The 18811-nt window shown below is 35.4% G+C and overlaps 1 protein-coding gene across 3 annotated transcripts in view; it reads right to left on the bottom strand.

Moving 5' to 3' along the window:
* Positions 1-18811, bottom strand: part of PTPN3 (protein tyrosine phosphatase non-receptor type 3) — a 119142-nt gene that overhangs the window by 42084 nt on the left and 58247 nt on the right. For all 3 annotated transcript variants that reach the window (XM_054285198.1, XM_054285199.1, XM_054285201.1), the window contains exons 10-13: positions 15938-16026; positions 10644-10707; positions 5423-5595; positions 484-618 (exon numbers count right to left, since the gene is read on the bottom strand). In XM_054285198.1, coding sequence (XP_054141173.1) covers positions 484-618; positions 5423-5595; positions 10644-10707; positions 15938-16026 — 461 coding nt within the window. The remainder of the gene's footprint in view (positions 1-483; positions 619-5422; positions 5596-10643; positions 10708-15937; positions 16027-18811) is intronic.

Genomic DNA, 18811 nt, shown 5'->3' with positions numbered 1-18811 from the left:
GACCACTTTGAAGAGCAGTCCTGGCCCCAGGCTTATTGACTCACCTCCCAGTTTGGTGCCACCTGCAAACTTATGATCAACCATACCATTGCCTCCTCTAGGTCATAAAGAGGTTAAGCAGGACAGGTCTCAAGAGCAATCCCTGCAGTCATCTACCTTTTTTTGTTGTCCAGGTAGAGTGTGACCCATTAACAACTCCCCTCTTAGTCCAGTCATTCAACCATTTGAACATTTTTTTTTAAACCATCTTCTTGTCCACCCATCCAGAAACATAATGTCTTAACTTGGGTAAAAGATTTTGGCAGACAGCACGAAAGCCTTGCTAAAGCTGAGGTGACACCCACGCTTCTGTTGTCATATATATTCTCAGAATAAAAATGTTTAAATATATCTGTACACACTACATAATTATTCTGCTAGAGTACATACAATTAGAAATGGTAGGAGGCTAGAAGGTGTGGAAAAGGCTGAAAATGTATTTACCAATTGGGGGTAATAGGAGGTGATCGAGAAGGAAGGCTTTTGGTCTCTAGGTGCTCAACTGATAAGGATCGTCTCATAGATGGGTTCCAAACCATCCCACCTATCACTTTTCTGCAGTACTGGTTGTTTACGGACCTGAAAAAATATAAAACAGCTATATGTGAGTTATTTTGCATAGAAAACTTAGATATGCTTATGAAAGTCAATTTCGTAATTTAAAGCATCCCCCTGTGCTTACCCCTCCTTACTTATGCACTTACATTCTCACACAGAGATATTTGCTGTCCCTCATCTGTGACAATAAAAGTGATTGTTAATCCCTGCTCCATTGCTTATCATAAGCCTGGATAAAAATAACTTTTTCTGAGAATCATTTTTAACCCAATTGTGTTTAAGAAGACAGAGGGGAACACAGGAAATTCAGTATATCTTACTGGTACTGAACTGAGTGCCTGACAAAAGACAGTTCAAATACAGGTAATATGTTCTGAAGCTTCCCTGTTAATATTAACAAAGGGATAACAACTCAGCAAGAACTTCAATGAGCACAGGACAACTTTACTCATCCACCTGCTACCTCATTAAGAGCTAAACCAGACAAGACTCTATTGTGAAAGGAAGCCACCTTGGAGTGATGTATTGTTTATAGAGATAAACCATTAAAAAAATCTGACATGAAAATAAGATCTCCAGGTCTGGACTGCTTCTTTTGACAAGAAGAAGAAAGATTTGAGAAGAAAAGGGCTGCAACAGGATAAGCACCACAGCTAGGAAAGCAGTAAAAGTATCTTAATAGTGAAAATACACAGCATAAAGAAAATTTTGAAGTAGACTGAAATTGAGATTAACTCTTATGCATCATTTTATACAGCATTCCACGAGTCAAGCTGAGAGATAAGCTGCTCACCTTCAAGTTTACAGGCCTAGGATTTCTCATAGAAGAAACAATTTATTAGTTACAGAGAAAACACCTTTGGCCTATTAAGCTCTGAACTGTACATAATGGGCAGCTGGGCTAGCAGGCTATGTAAGGATCTTACTACAGAGCTGAAAAGCCTCAATTTTACATAGCATTAAAAAAGAATAAAATTTAATAAAATAAAATTTTATTTTATTAAAAACAAATAAAATAAAAATGTTACTAAAGCTGTGGGTATTATGCTAAAATCAAACCTTAAGCATGCTTTGCATTGTACTTTTTGCTAATAAAAGAAAAAGCAACCCAGTATTTTTTTTTCACATATACTGAAGGATTTTGCATATGTTGTTCATGATTTTAAAGGAAATCAATTCCCTCATTTTCTAAATGTACTTTAGAAGCTTCTCCATGTATAGAAAACAGAGGAAAAACTTGGTATGAAGCATCTACATACTACAATCAGTTACCCATGTATGTTTCCATGCTTAGTAAACAAAGCCCATCAGCTCAGGAGAAGCTTTTGGCTATACTATTTTATTTTTCTAACACTTTTGAATAAAATGACAAGGTACCAGCTACTCATCTTCTTCAGAAACAGGCATCTTTCAAAGAACCCTTAGATAGTTGGAGCAGAGGGAAAGACTGGAAAAAGATGATGCATTATGAAAAATGCACTGCGAAGAACTCCATATTAATAAGCTTTTCATTTTTACAAGTGGCTGTTGAGGCATTTTCCAACACAGACAACTTGAAATGCAACGCAACTTGTGTGATGGAAGCCAGAAGCCTAAGTCCTAATTCTAATATTAAACCCCTAATCCTGACCACAAAATCACTTATAGGGTAAGTCTCTAGATATTTCAGTTAAGGCACAGAAGTTAAATAATCTCTTGAATTCAAGTAGATGCCCTTCAAATGCCAAAGATCAGCATATTTCTTAGCAAACAATCTGGGAGGCTGCCAAAGCCTTTCTGGAATGGACTGTACTATCTGTCAATGATGCTTCCTTTCTCCTATCTATTACTGAAGCTATCCTTGGTGAAAAATACAGATACATTTTTTAGCTTTTCAGCAAGGAATGAGAATGCGTCTAGGAGAGGTTATTCAGCGTTCAGGCCAGAATTTACCTCTCAGAATCTGGGAGATGTGATTCAGTCTGCTCCTTGAACAAGGCTTACAAGTGATTTATACAACTCAGCAGCTTAATTTAAATGGAATGCCTCTAGTACCTTAAGCTAAGAGAACCAAGAAGGGCACAGGTACCTGCAAATAAGAAATTGTACTCAAGTACTGCAACTATTTGAACTGATGCAATAAATGCCAGGCTATCTGCCTCAAATAAGTGTAGAACATAGAACAAGAAAGCCACAAATTGCATAGGAAAACCTGTGATACTTAAGATGGTAAAACCTGAAAGTGGCAGCCTTCAAAGCTGATGGAAGCTGCATGAAATGAATTCTTGAATACAAGTCAGTCTTAAAACCTCCAGGATTGCACACTGTGGTCAGTGGAGCTTTTGTGTGCACATTTAGTTTTGTGGTTTGGTTTGTCTGTGTTTGTTTGATTTATACAATGCAAAAATTTCTTCCCTTTCATAAGGGAGAATGCAGAGTCACTTTTTTAGTTGTGTAACTTCCACATGAGTTCAGAGCATCCTTGAAAAGGAACATGGAAAATCTTACAAAAATCTTGTTTATGATTCCACAATCATAAACAAGTCAGAAAGTAAAAATTTCCAATATGTGAAATCTGACCTCAGAAGTGACTTTTTCACAATTGTTCTTAAATCTTTTGAGAAAATAATTTGCTGAGTTCATAGGAACTACTCAAAGCTTTTCAAAATTACTGTTGCTTCTTATGTAGTTAAGGAGTCTTTCATAGCAATGGTTGCTGAGTTACCTCTTCCTCACGTAGATCCCAAAATTTGTGCTTACTGCTGGTATAAACAAGGCCAAAGAGGTTACCCTAAGCTGATGGAAAGTATCTCCATAACTGATTCTCCTCCTGGAGATTCCTTAGAACTCTAAGTAAGCAATTCAGCAGAGACAATGTCTCAGAGCATTGAAATTACTTGAAAGGAATAAATTCTTAGTAATTCAAATCAACAATGAGAACTGTCCTGTATGCTACAGACTAGTAACATATTGTAAGAGCAGATTTGTCAAAATTAAAATGTTTGGTAAAAAAATGAAATGATACTAAACCGGTACCCTATGGAACTCATACCATTTTCTTTCTTAACATTACAAAGACTGTGGAATCAATGTGTGTATATATCTGTCCTATAGGAGGATCAGGATTTTCAATCTCTTTGCAAATTTGAAAGAAATAAAGGACTCCATGCCCTGACAATCCAACAAACTTTGAGTCACCTCAACACCTCCACTACAGAGTTAATTTTAAAAATAAGGATTTTTAAAATATTAGAAAATTAGAATACTGTTTTGTACAACTAGGTTTTTTTTCCCATGTCCTAGAAACCAGATCATCTAGCTATGATCTAGTACTAGGTGAAAACATGGAATTATACTCCAGTAAAAAGTATAACATTTTATCAGAATTCCTACATTGCCCTCAGGGGTTAATTGCTTTATTCCCAAGCAATACCAGTGCACTTGGTATTAATTTCTGCAGTATCAAGAGACATCAGTGTGAAAAGCCAGAGAGCCACCAAAGTCTGAGGAGCCATTTGAAGCATGTTGATATCATTCAGAAGTTGAAGCTTATCCAAATAGAAGACACAAAATCTCCAAGTCTGACAAATTGCATGTAAAGTTAAACTGTTAAGAGAACACGCTACAAAAAACTCACAAAAAGACACTACCCACGAAGTATTTTATTGTTTTCTTAGCCAAAAAACCCAATAAAATACTTCTCCAAGAATCATGAGAAGAAGCAGGTTTCTAGAGAGTCTACAGATCATCAAAGGGTCAAAGAACCCCCTCAGAATCTCACATCCAGAGAGGATAATGACACAAGACTTTCTTTTTCATTCACTATTAATATGAAATATTTTTTTATATGTTTCATTACAGAATGTTTTTGGGGGGTGGGGTAGGTGGATTGGGACGGGATGGATGAGACAATTAAGCCACAGGACATGACACCTTTGTAGCTGAATTTTTGATAAATGTAACAACCGAACAAATCCACATAACAGAAGAAATCAGAACAAATCAACATAACAGAAGAAATCACTGTGGCTGATACTTATAAAAAAATGTAAAAGCCTCTAAAATAAAGGAGCAGAGTAAAAAAAATCACACAGGATAGCCAAATAAGGGCTAACTGCAAAGAAATGGAGAGGGACATTACAATGTCATGTGACTGGACAATAAACTGGCAGCTTAACTTTAATGACAATAGGCTCAGTAACTGCATATGGGGAGGAATAATCCCAGCTTCGTATAGGAAAATCACAGGCTCTAAAGAATTACTTCCTGGTAACTAAATCTTAAACAACACTAGGAAACTAGTGTTTCTAGTGCTATGTAACTAGAAGAATCCAATGAGACAAATAAAGGATTAGAAGCGTCACAACACGGCTATCTTGAATACCTGAATGGGAAAAAGTTTTTCATCTTTGTGTCAGTAATAAGTGGTTGGTGTGATGCACTCCAGAAACTGCCCTAACTTTTTAAACAGAATATGTGTATGACACTAATGGCTAAACATTGCCAAACAAATCTGTTCTGCAAATTCTCTTACCGGATCATTAGCTACATGACATTTTTCCTTTCCAGTGTTTTTATACTTCAGACTGAAGCAACAAGTTGAAAAAAATAGTAGTAAAACATATATCCAAACACCTTTTGAGGCAATTATAAGAAAAGTTCTACTGTAAGGAGATCACATTGCAGAAAGTGAAACCACAACCATATAACTTCTCAAATGGTTCATATATAGACTAGAACAAAGCTACGGACAGGACTGAACTCTGCAACTCCAACTTGAGCTACTACTGACACAAATCCTCCCATTCCCATCAAAGAGCAAAATATGCTTTCACACAATACTTACTTTGCTGGATTTCTAGAACCCAGAGTCCAATAATGTGATAATATCTTTTTTTCATGAGGTAGTGACTTCTTTGCCTGAAAAAATGTGTGATGCTCTACACAAGATTTCCAAAGATTTTTGCATGCTCTGTAATTTAACATGTTGAAGGCAACAATATGCTCTCTGGATTCATTCTGCAACAGTAGGGAACACCATGTTTCAACATATACAAGTAGACAAAACAGTAAACAAGATCATAAAAAACCAAGAATTATTTTAAGCTTAAACATGAAGAATACTTTGTGGCAAACAAACAAACAAAAAAAGAAAACCAGTATACAGTAGATTTTGGGCTGGAGATGGCCAAAATACCTCTATGACTATTTGAAATTACAAACTGCAAAATGTGCACTTTACAAGTTCATGAAGTGCTAATAAAATATTTAAGTCTAGAGCGGTGAAGATTTTGTATATATGAGTATCATGTTATACTGATAAATATATTTTCAGGTTTCCAGTGAGATTTTGACCTCTCAAGACAAACAAAATTTAAAACATTCAATTAAGGGTGCAATGTCAAATGAAAAAAACCCTCATTCTTTGAATTCAAACTGTTCATGTAAGGCTTCAATTCAATAATGTTCTTTCAAGTGCCATAATATACAAAAAGCATACTCTTGATATTCTTTCAGAAGAAACTGAAGATGTTAACAGTGATCTTTCTTTGGGGAAAGAAAATACTTCTGATGGGACTGGAGCTGCTGCTACTGCTGTTGAAATCCACTCCTGCTTGGATGATAATGTGAGGCCACAATGAGGAGGATCAGAAGGCAGCAGAATATAAAACTTGCGGTCTCGAGGTAAACTCTCACAAGTAACTTCAGTGCCAAAGTGCCAGTGAAACATGAGTGCAACACAATTGTGCCATCAATGTTTATCCCAAGAGTTTTGTACAAGAGAAAGCTTTGGTTAGTTAATCTACTTATCGATGCAAAGAAAGTGGAACAGGAGCAAAGCAAAGAGTAGAAATAAAGGTAACATGAGACCTGAGACAATTGCCAGCATAGCTCAGCACTTCAGTGAAAAAACAAGTTTTCATCACTCATCTTTTCTAGCTCCTCTAAATTATGACTAATTTTGACATCTCAACATATAATCAGACAGGCAACCTTTTGCTTGTTCACAGCAACAATCCTGTTGGGAAGTAGCTACAAACCATTTTGGCTGGTATAGTCAATCTGTTTTTCTTGTGTTTTTTTTTTTTATTCCTAGGCAGCCTATTACAATTGACACATATCTGAGACCAAGCCTGCTTTTTGCAAATTACTTCATGTCTAGTCCAGAGAATCTGTGGCTTTTAAGAAAAACAGTGAGACTCTCAAGAGAAAAAAAGATTTCCTCTTGATTTTACATAAGCACTGAAAAACATTTAACTGATTACAGTCTTTAAGGAACATTTTCCCTACATCTATTAAAGCATTTAAAACATATTTTCTTTTCAAGATGTGGGTTTGTTATTTCAGTCTCACATATTGGAAACAATTTGCCAGTTACCACAATTGCTTCTAAGTAGTTACATAAAACAAAGCAGGAAAGCATAGCAAATCTTAACTCAGAATTTCTTGAAATACACGAAGCACACATCACAAAGGTTTAATGACAAATGCTATTTCTGACATACTCCCTGTCGGTTGTATACTACTTGAAGGATTTTACTCCTCCAGCAGACAAATAAAAGTAAGTGTATAGATATTTTTGTTGGCCTGAAGCACTGGCCTTTCAATTGCCACAAAAATTATTTTATCCAAACATCTCAATTATACTGAAAGGCTATAGTATAAAGATAAGGAACTAAGTATATCTAATATTCTCTTTTTAAATTTAGGTTTGATAGCAGCAATTAATTTTGCTTTTTACAAGTGTCCTTTTCTGTTATCACAGAACCTTCTTAGCAGCCTTTAAGTGGGCTGAAAATTTCAACATGGATTTAAGCTAGAAAAAATATTTTGAGAAGTTTCATTAAAATTTATTCAATTTTTACACTAACATCATCTTTTGTTAATAACAATCTGCCTCACTAACAGGCCACATTGCAAGTTATGCTGTTCAATCTGTGTATTTTTTTAAAGGTGAGGAGAGTTCTAGTGGGATCCCAGGATATAATGCCCATCATACTTCTCAACTCAAGTTCTAAAAGAATGGCATTTTCATGATTATCAAGAAATGAGGGTTAGAGATATTTGAGGTAAAGGGAACAATTCCACGTAACTAAAGTCTTTTGCTAGTTCAGCATATGGAAGAATTTCTGCTTCAGTTGTATGCCTACTCACCCCATAAACAGAAAATCTGAAAATATCTACAGCATTAAAAGCAAAGATAGATTTTAATATGCAACAAATGAAGTCGTTTTTAAACATTAGGTAAGCACATTGAAAATAAAATTTCATTTCTGAAAGGTACAAAATGTTGCCTTTAAACAGCATAGTTCCTATTCCTACCTTAAATCCTGCACCCTTCATTAAGCCTACATGTCATGAGCTTCTCTAGCATCAGACATTCACTGATTCATCAGTCTTGCTCCCCAGTCCTTATTTGGCTCTTCAGTAGAAAAAGAAATACTGCATACTCCTAATCAAGCAGCTGATCAACAGACCGGAGCAGGGGGAGGGTAAAAGAGAAGGTGAGTAGAAGGGAAAGAGTGAGATAAGGTAAGTTGGTTTTTTTTCAGAAAAGGTGCATAAGGAAAGAAAAATGGAGTAAATGAAATAAGAAGAACAAATCAATGAAACATGGGACATCCCAGGGGACTGCAAATCCATTGCCTTTGGGAACTTCCTGTACATTTTTGAATCTACATACGACATATAAAATATAAAAGAGGTTCTATGGCACTCTCATCCTCTTTAGTCAAACCTTGCCTAAGAATATACAGTATCTTCTCTCTCTGTTTTCCCCAGACTCTTTCATCTCTCTTACTTTCAGATTCATTTACCTATTTGCTTCTGTCTTTCCAAGCAAAAAACTGATTATTTTAAAGACTGGCACCAATGCAGTCATCTGCCCTCACACACCCCTCAAGCATCCCACTATTCTGGAGAAACCTTAGGACTCCACTCCCCTCTCTCCCTCTGCACGGCACCAGCAAGCTTTTCCAAGCAGTACCACCAGAGCACTGCACACCTGATGCCCTAAATTTCAAACAAAGGGGGCTGACAAGGATGGATGTATCCACAGATTCAGTGGCACACCTGGTCTGCTTTTTCATATAAACTGAGAAGGAGTAAAAAGGTCATGCAGCTGGCCTTACTTTTCTTACAGTTCTGTAGCTCTTTAAGCACGACACTGCGTGCATTACTGTCATCTCTGGAGGTTATGAAACAAAGAACTATGATCACTTAAGAGAAGGTAAGCTAAAAGAATCAAGAGCCTTGAACTGTCATAATTTATCAAATGTTTAATTGAACAAATTAAGATTGCTGCTCTCTTCAAAAGTGACACAGGTCTCCAGAGACAAAAATTCTACTTTTGCAAGCAGCCAAGTCTTTATGTAATGAACACACATATTTTACATTAAGTCCACAGATAGTTCTATATTGACACTTTATTCTTCCATATTACAAAATCATTGTGAATACACTCATTTTCAGAGAATCATAAAATGGTTTGGGTGAAAGGGACTTAAAATCATTGAGTTCCAAGCCCTGTTGTACTAATCATTCTCAGAGAGTTCTGTTACTACATTTATTCTCATAGATCATTTGGAAGCTGCTATCTGAAAGCCTGCACTTATCTGCATATTTGAAATATCTAGATTTTAAAATTACTATTTATCAGTGAATTTTTAATCCTCAAACCCAGGAGAGAAGTTATTACTTGCAAGTGTTTACACTCAGAACTGAATAGAATGATCTATCAACCACTCATTTCTTCGTGCAGTGTAATAAAAATGAACAGACTGCAAAATGTCTGTATATAGACAACATATTTAGAAACTTACAGCTAGTAAAAAAACTTTAAGATCCCCCTACAATGTGTAAGGACACACTCTGTGCAAACTATCTGTGTGTGCAATCATTAGTGCTGTAACATTGTGTCTGGAAACTAACTCTTCTCAAACATGAGTCCTGAAATGTAACATGTACATACTTGCACACTCCTCAAATTTCAAAGAGCTTACCAAAATGGGAAAAAAGAAGAAAACATTTTCCTTTTGGGTAAAACTAAAAAGGCCTCCTTAGAAATCTGTGTTCATCAAGACCTTCTAATCTATGTGGGTCAAGAGGTGGTCTTGTAACACAGTTTCTATAAATTTAAGAGGTTGTGACTACCAGAAAGAGCCTCCATGAACTTTAGATACAAGTTAACATTTACCTTTTATTAAGCTTCGTCCTCAACTGAATTAAAATATTTATACGTCTGCTGATGACTAGTTTCTGAGAAGGTTTTTTTTCCTGTCATATTAAATAATCTATGCTCTTTGTAAAAAATATCTCTTTTTTTTCATATTGTGGCAGCACAATAATAATCAGTAATCAAGATTTCCTTCCCCATTAAATAGACTAATATTTCAATTGTTCTGCAAAGAGCACAAAGCAACTAACAGAAGCCATCTCTTAACAGTTGAAAAATTTTATGTGTGCTTTATCAACTGTCTTCATATAATTTGCCAACTCCTAAAGCCCTCCATGTTACACAGAGCAGCAGGTGGGTTGTTTCCCTTTTCAACCTCATGTTTTTCATCTGCAAAGCTCTCCTTTCCTCCAGGAACCTTGCTTTCTTCCTGAGCTCTGAGCCCCATAAGCTGCAGGGACCTCACAAACTCCCCCTAGTTGGGACAAGCAGTTTAGTAGATTCACTGCATTAAGAACTCTATAGGGCAGGGAGAGCAACAAGGGAAAGAGCAGCAGATGCTGGTGAGAAAGGAGAAATATGCTATGTTAATAGATATTGGAGAAAGGATGGAGATATGCATTTCCCCGAAGTCTCCAAGGGAGAAGAAGCCTCTATGGGAAAGATAGGGTCTAACAGACTGAAAGTGGAGGGATTCAGTGTTGGAAAGGAAACAATAAAAGGGAAAATGAGAGGGAATAGGCAGACCAGAACAGCAAGACCAAGTAAACAAAACAGAGTTTCAAAGGCACATTATCCCAACAGAGTCTTTTGATCAGCAGTTTGTAGGTTACATTCAACATAAAATATTGAATATGGTCACTAGAGCAAAATAATATTAGAGATTACTTACATGTTTTTGCCGTTGTTGTATAAAAAACTTTTTCCTTTTAAAGGAAATTTTTAAAATGTTCACCCTAAAAGACAGAAACAGATCATGAAATACCAAGCAATGTTTAGAGTGATAAAACAATGAAAAATAATATTGTATACAGTGAGCCTGAAAGATTAGAGCTGTAAAATATTCAATGAATAATATGCAGCCATCTCTTGTGTTGAGTGGCAAATAGATGTCCTCGTTTAATCTTTAAATAGTTCACAGCAGTTCTCTCCCACCAAATCTATTCTTGCAGCAAAAAACTCGATGACATCTTCTACACTAAGCTGCACAAATGTTAAATGTGTCAACTTTTGTATAACTTTAGAGTCATATGACAACTGTGACTAAAGGAACAAAATTTAAGACCCTAATGACATGACAAGGTTGGTCTTACAACAACTGAAACTTTGCAGAGGCTTTGCAGAATTGGTTTCATAACGTGAAAGATATCATGTATTTGTCTTAATCAGTAACCAAAATCTCTAGATAAAATCATCATTTCAGAAGGATGAAAACTGTAGGAATGAGTGTTAATATATTTTTCACTTCATTAACATTGCTATGTAATTTATGTGGTAATTTTAGAACTGAACACATCTTTTTAAATATACACAGTGTGAATACATATTTTCTAAGGTAAAGATTACAACTGGAGTTGGTGCTCAAGCAATTTTCATTTTAATTATACACTTATCAGTTTTGCTAAATTAAACAAACTTCTACCCACCTGCACACCTTCCCACAGCAAAACAAGATTTGTCTAAAATACCTAAATTTTCTCTGCAATAGTTCTACTTCAGTAACTGAAAACCTGCATTTTTGGACAAAGAAATCTCTAATATACCATCAGCTGGAATTTTACAGAGGCCTTAAGGAAACCTATTTAAGGCCTAAACAAGTCATATTTGCCTGAAAAAAAAAATGAAAGAGTTTTGTAAGTTTACAGCTAAAAGTCTCATAATATTTTCGAGAATGGATGCTTTACAGGATGTTAGACATCAGGTATGAACTTTGTTGAAAGTCCTCTCAGTTTGGCACAGTTTCTGCATTACTCTCATCAAGTGGGATGGCATAAAAACTCATTCCCAACTGCTCATGGGAGAGGCACTTGAGTTATAGAGCAACATCCTTCACGGAGGATAAATTCATTTAACTGGCAAATTTATTCTCTCTTCACAGGAGAATAAATTTGCCAGTTACTAACAAGAATATTAATGGAATTACCTATCGCTCTTGCTGCACAAGAGGTGGAAAACAATGCCATTTTCAGAAAATGCTTTTCTCCATCAATTACAGAACCAGAAAGAAACAAGTATTTCAACACTATTCTTCAACAAGACAAACTGATGTGAAAATTAATGGAAAATTGAAATCATATCCACCTCTCCTGTTAGGTCAACTCTTAAAATACTTGCGTCATTTGACTTGCTACCTCAAACATCAGTGATCTGCGTTGCTCATCTAAAAGCTCTTGATTCTGAATTACCTGACAAGTCAGAAATTTTCAGTTGTATTTCCTGAGTTGCAATTCATTGTATATTAATTCTTTGTTGATTCTAGAGCTACTCTGGCTAAACTAGTACCACTCAAGTTTTGTGCTTCTGATTCTTTCTTACCACATTTCTTGACTTAGACTAAACTTCAACAAACAAGTTGTTGGAATTATTCCATAGTTGCAATCATGGTCTGGTCTTACCCCAACATGGAGCCAGCTGAAATGCAGGACACAGAAAACTAACCTGGCAGACTAAGTGAAAAACCCTCCACCCAACAACAAAAAGGTAGCCAGCATCCTAATGTTCCAAAACTCCCTCAATCACTCTCCACTACCTCCTGCTTTTTCTTGAAAAACCCCGAAGCAAGCAAACAAAAAACTACCAAAACTCCATTAAAACCAAAACAAGCCCCATGATTTAGTGCATGACCATATAATCACTTCAAGCCAAATCAGGGCATTAAGTCTCTTTATTTTGACTTTCTCCTAAATAGAATAGCCCTCTCAATTCCATTCATTCTTCTTAAAGTACAACTAAACCTACTTAGTTCAGGCGTGAAGAACACTTGCTACTCTGACATTTTCATTTAACAATAACTAAAAATCATTTGCAATGTTATGCCCACAAACTGACTGAATGTACACACCTAGAAAAATTTAGGAAAAAAGTCTAGGAGATTAAGGTGTCAAAGCACTTAGACTTAACAAGTTCTTGAAGATGCCATACTCAAAAATTATATTAATAGAATGCATTTACTGTTATTATAACTGGTGGTTCAGCGGCCCTTCTCTCTCACCAATAATCTGTTCAGTGACTATGCAACATTCACAAATCATTAAATTTCATGGTTTACTTAAAAAGCACTCACTAGTTGTAGCATATTAAGAATGATGGATCTTTTGGGTCCCATCTTCCAATCATTCACAAGCATCAAAATAGATTTTTGATCTCCGTGGGCCACAGAATCGCTAATTTTTGATTAAACTGGCAGTCCTGTCCTAGAACTTAGTACTAACAGCTGGTACTTGTGACTTGAAGCAAAGAGAAAATGTCTTTACCTGTAAATCCTATACTTTGCCACTGAAAAAGATTCTGTCCAATTTGCTATGCAAGATACTTGTTTTCCAAGTTTTAACTAGCAATGTATTATGCATTCCTCAAGCAGTTTCTCTGAAATTTTCAAAGCAGTGAAACAGCATACACAAAATAGCATTTACTACCTAACTTTAGTTGCTGCTGATATAGAGAGTATTTGTATGTTTTTGCCATAATTATTTACTTGGAAAATTTGGAAATTACCACATAACTGTTAAGCACCCTTGAGAATAACTCTGCAGAGTGAACAAAACACTGCATTAAATCCAAAGCTATTTTTTAAACCTATCTTGACTTGCATTGTCACTGACTGATCAGTCAGCTCTTTACGTAGGTTGCTTTGATTGAAAAGCATCTTTTTGCCAAGGCACAGCTCTCTCACTGCCTCTGTTCCTGAAAACTTTTGGTCCCCTTTGACTACTACCATATGGCATAGCTGTATTGTTGTCATCCACTGCAGAGTATTTTACTTAAAATTTTGGAAAGAGTGCTTCGATGGTGTTTGCTGCCACCTTGAGTTCTAACTCGTTAATGGTGAAGTTTGCACAGTCCATAGGAAAAATCACTTGATACAATTGGTGTTACATAAAGAGCCTAAAAAATGCCACTTCAGACATTGCAGAAATATATCCTGCTTTGAGATCTAAAATGAAAGTGAGAATCTATACTACAAATACATCCCAAGCAACTCCACTCTGGTGATTTGCAATGTTTGCTTGTTTTGATGGGATCAGGGAATGGACACCATTCCTGCACAAAGAATTATGATTAACTAATGCAAGATGCCAGGAATAAAATATCAAAAGTTAGCCCCTGTGAAAGGAGCTTTTGCTTTCAAGATGAAATTAAATTTTTAGAGAGAGGCAGAGAGAAAGCAAGTAAGTAGGAAAGCTTGGAACAACTGCATGAGCTGGCAGATGAAAATATTACTGCCTAAACCTCATATTTTAGAGTGGGAATTATTTGAACTGAAAAATCTGTGGGTTTTACTTCCCTCATTTTTTTTCTGTAAATGAGAACAGGCTTTTGTGAAAAATGTTTTAGCATCTGTGTTTTATTCCTCTGTGCTCTTCAGGAGTAAAAATAGCACAGGAAGTTGTAGATTCCTCCTGTCCTGTGTGCTACAAACTATTTTTCTCTTCCTTGAAAAAATTCATAGTCACAGATTTTACAATGCCATTACTCTATGATTTTCAGAAACAACTATTATCAATTCATATATTACTTAGGTCAACTAAGTTGGCGGATCAAGACTGGCAGAAGACAGAAAACGTGCCTCCAGCTGGCAGTTTTTAAAACCTGCAGCAGTTGAAAGAAGCTGAGAGGCTGATGTATGAAGGAGCAGCACTCAAGGCACAAAGATGAAAGACATGTCTTTTATGCTTCAATGTGTATTAGAAATGGAAAAACACAAGTTTTCACTATGCTGCTGCATGAGAGCATTATTATTGACATGCATTTACCCAGGATGATTGCAGTATATCCCAGGAAATTGAAATGCAACTCACAGCAAAGAAAAAAAAATCCAGAGACCATGCAGTATATTTTCCCCTAGAATTTAAATTGAGACTGATTTTATTGCTTTTCTATAGGAAATAGCTGTTTGGTTGGGTTCATAAATGAAATAATGGGATGACACTAGTATTTAAAAAATACAGCTAGGGAGCTTTTGGGTTTTTTTATAATTAAGGGCCAAAAAGCAAGTATAACCCACTGGAATGCATTTTTCTGTCATGATTAAGAACACTGTACTATCTTACTGAAAAAGTTATCCAGGACAATTGTTACAAATTCAAAGAACTCATGTATAACATGACAAAGCTATAGTTTTATTAGGCATTAAAAAAAAAAAAAGTTCATACTTAGTTTAAAAAAGAAAGACTGGAAAAAATTTCTTTCTGATCCAATCAAAAAACCATAAGGAAATGCCTGACCTCCATATGATTTCTTATTCAGGTTATAATTTTAGTATGACATAACTAATAAAGCCCAAAAGCACTTTAAAAAAATTATAGCTTATGTAACTTCTCATGTCATTCATATCAGGGTTCCTGTGCACATTATTTCTTTGCAGAGGTTAGTTTCTACAGCACAATCATGCATTTTAATGTTTTATGTATCAGAGAATAATGTGAAAGTCTCTCACCTGCTTGTTAATGTTATATACCCATATTTGACCATATTTGATGACATTTAAAAATGTCTAAATTATATTATTTTACTTCCTGAAAATCTGAAACTCTAAAAACCTCATTTTACATTTCTACTCCAAGAAGTGTCTTCCTGCTGAATGCCACGTTAAAAAGTTCAGACTGAACTTAATTCAGACTGAATTAGGGGCTTAACTTTAATAGCAATACTGATTAATTTGTTTTTAAAGAGACATATTATTGGGCGCAACAGCAGCAAATCTCTAAGACCACAAGGTCCTCCTAATAATCTAATCATACCTGTACGTAAATTAACTTGATCAAGACTTCACACAGTGCAAGGACTTCAAAAGTCTTAAAAACTTGCCTAGGCAAGTTTTTGTTTTTATCTAAGCACAAGAAAATAATACAATATTCCATAAAGAACAAATATGTGTATTGTAGGCTTCTTTGGAAAAAATGTGAAAGCAAATGGACATAAGATTGAAAAAAACTGGACATATTTCTTTACAATACAGGAATTTACCAGGGATAGAAGCTTGTACAGATGAGTTTTCTATATACAGCAATTCCACTGGATGCAATCCCAATCATAAGATCTAGATTATGGAGATCCTAAAAAAGAAAAATACTGTAAGAACACAGATGCAGTTTGTGTCATTCACATTTATCTACTAATAAATTTATTTTCAGGCTTTCTATACCTAAATTGCTACACTTGAGGAATAAAATCAATGACATTTTTGAGTTTTGATTTTTGTGCATCTCTTTCCTTTGATGTTATCTATCACACATTCTAAATATTATTCATTCATAAAAGTTGTAACATTCATCCTACTACCCTGGATGTTCCTTAGGTCTGCATCAAGAGTAAATTTGCAAGTCTAACCTTATTATTTCAGGAAAGAAGTTGAAATACTTTCCAAGATTAGTCAGGTAAATGTCACAGAATTTTGGGACCTGAACAAAAATTGCCTGATTACATGCTGTTAAAAAAAAGAGAGGAAATAATTCCTTACTTTTTCCTAAAAGCTCTTACCAAGAAAGACTGCACAGGAGGTGACCAAAATTTCCCACATGAGAATATGTTGGAGTAATACACGTGTACATGAATGTTTCATACAGTAAATAAAATCCATTACTAACTAAACCAAAAGCTATGCATTAGCTTAACACATGCAACTGGGAAAAAAAATCAGAATTTTACCATCCTTTCTAGGTACTGAGATACTCAAGAGAAAACATATAAGCAAACATTTGAGTTAAAAAAAAAACCCAACAAAAACAAAAAACAACAACAAAAACAACAAGGCAGAAAGGAGGATGTTGGATGGTCATTTTGAGCCTAAACGCAGACTGATGTTAAAGAAGTTATAAATCTTGGCTTCCCAGTTCTTATGATTAATACACACTAATGTGTCATTACACGGATTTCTAAACAGAGCTAAATGCATACATAAATCCACATGTAAGTAGAATCCATTGTTTCAAATATCAGGTTTGACTCAAAAGCAGTTTCAGATTGTTTTTAAAGGGCAGCCAATGGTAGCAGATTCTCTTAAAGCCTTCAGTAGCGCAGTTGCTCCTCTAGATGGTACTCTGGGCTCAATTAATATATGGCTTTCCTCCATGTCCAATCCCAAGTTCTTTATATTAGTTAAGGTACGGGAAAATAGAACAGGTAGCATGTGCTCTGGCAATACTGTGGAAAGTCTATAAAAAATCCTTTAAAAACAGTTGAATAGAAGTGTGATTCAGGCCCATGAATGAGTGAAGTCCAACCTAATTTGCAAAGCATAATACAGGAATCCAGAAGTGACATCCCTGTATTTTAATACTTGGGAGAAACACTGAGGTATTCAGGAGATTAAGTGCCCACAGTTTAGTTGTTTCTGCCATGATATGGCCAACCTAAAGCAGGGTAGAAAATTGTATTATTAGCACTTTGAGCTCACTCTAGCTTTCTGCTTTTAAAAATCAATACTGTGAAGAAAAAACAGCTTTTAAAGTAAAACCTCAGAATCGACATGATTAAGTAGAAACAAAGGATTATCTAAAACACTTGATGGGGATTAATTAGGCTAAATGACTCTATTTTCTCCAGAAGCTTTGTCAGAACAAAGTTCATTCCTTACCCTCCTCTGCACCAGCCCAAACCACTAAGCTCCCATGTTATTTGTTATTATGAATTCTCTTGTATTAGGCCTAAGAAACACAAAATCAAGATGCTGGAATAGCAAAAAGAGAGGGTCTCTTTTAACAAATTATTAACAAAAAATGATACTGATATACAGTTATTTCACTTTCAAAACATGCTGTTAAATTGCATAAGAAAGAAACAGTATGCATATTTTTATTAAAAAACAGGTAACATGAAGAAGATAATAATAAAAAGTTGTAAAGAAAAGTTGTAAAAAATTGTCATGCTAGACATCTAGGTAGTGAAGTACTGATTCATATTTGATTTAACTTACAACTACCATTTTGATTTTTGTAGATAGGGAAATAATATTGATTCAAAAAATTTCCTATCTTCAAATGAAGGATAAGTTAACAGCAGATAAATTATTGAGCAGAGGGGATAGTGGTCCAGAGTGAAAAGGAGATTAGAAATTCAAGAAATATCAATATAGTTTTAAGATATTGAATTCACTCTCTTGAGTCTCCTAATACTCTCGCATATTTTAATATTTTAGCAGTTCAGATTTTTCATCAGAAAAAAAGCAGAAGTGTTTGCAGATGAAAACTGAGCTTAGAATGAAGTTGCGTGTTTAATAAGTTGCTAAAAAAAAGGCTTACACTTATATTAAAAATATTTAACTTTGTATCATAAAAAAAAAAAAAAGGAAGCTATATATCCATCTGCTTGTCAAGAAACATTATCCAAGAGTATCCCACTCTCAACCACCAGTACAGGAGCACCAACTTATTTGGGCCATTAGTATAAAAGCCAAGTGTTACCTGGTTCTTCTGCCATACACAATCTAAGAGGAACAAGATCATCAGAATCCACAGAGATAAAGCCTTTCACAGAGACACAGTTTAATTAGCCCCTGCTAAATCTGTCAAGGCACTGGGATGTGACAAAACTGGAAGGATGATTTAAAAGCAGTAGTGGGGGGGGATATCAGGAGGCACTGTAAACATCCCTGCCAGAGCAGGGCCAGGACATAGTAGCCTCTGAAGAAGCAGCTTATATACCTTCACTGTAAACTTCTTCTCATGTTGGTTGAGAGGTTTGCCTCATGGCATTCAATCCAAACAGGGACTTGCAACAGATGTTTTGGAAGGACAAAACTTCAGAGACAACCAACTACACCCCGACTAACGACTTCCTTTCTCAGCTTCAGGTCATTTACAGGTAGAGGATTTCCTGGTTTAGAAGCTCCTTTTATGTTTA

Source organism: Melozone crissalis, unplaced genomic scaffold (genome assembly GCF_028551555.1).
Source record: "Melozone crissalis strain CALT ecotype California unplaced genomic scaffold, PUWL_Pcris_2 ptg000042l_1, whole genome shotgun sequence".
Classification (NCBI taxonomy): domain Eukaryota; kingdom Metazoa; phylum Chordata; class Aves; order Passeriformes; family Passerellidae; genus Melozone; species Melozone crissalis.
The sequence above is the reverse complement of the archived record's forward strand: the minus strand, read 5'-3'. Positions and strand labels throughout refer to the sequence as shown.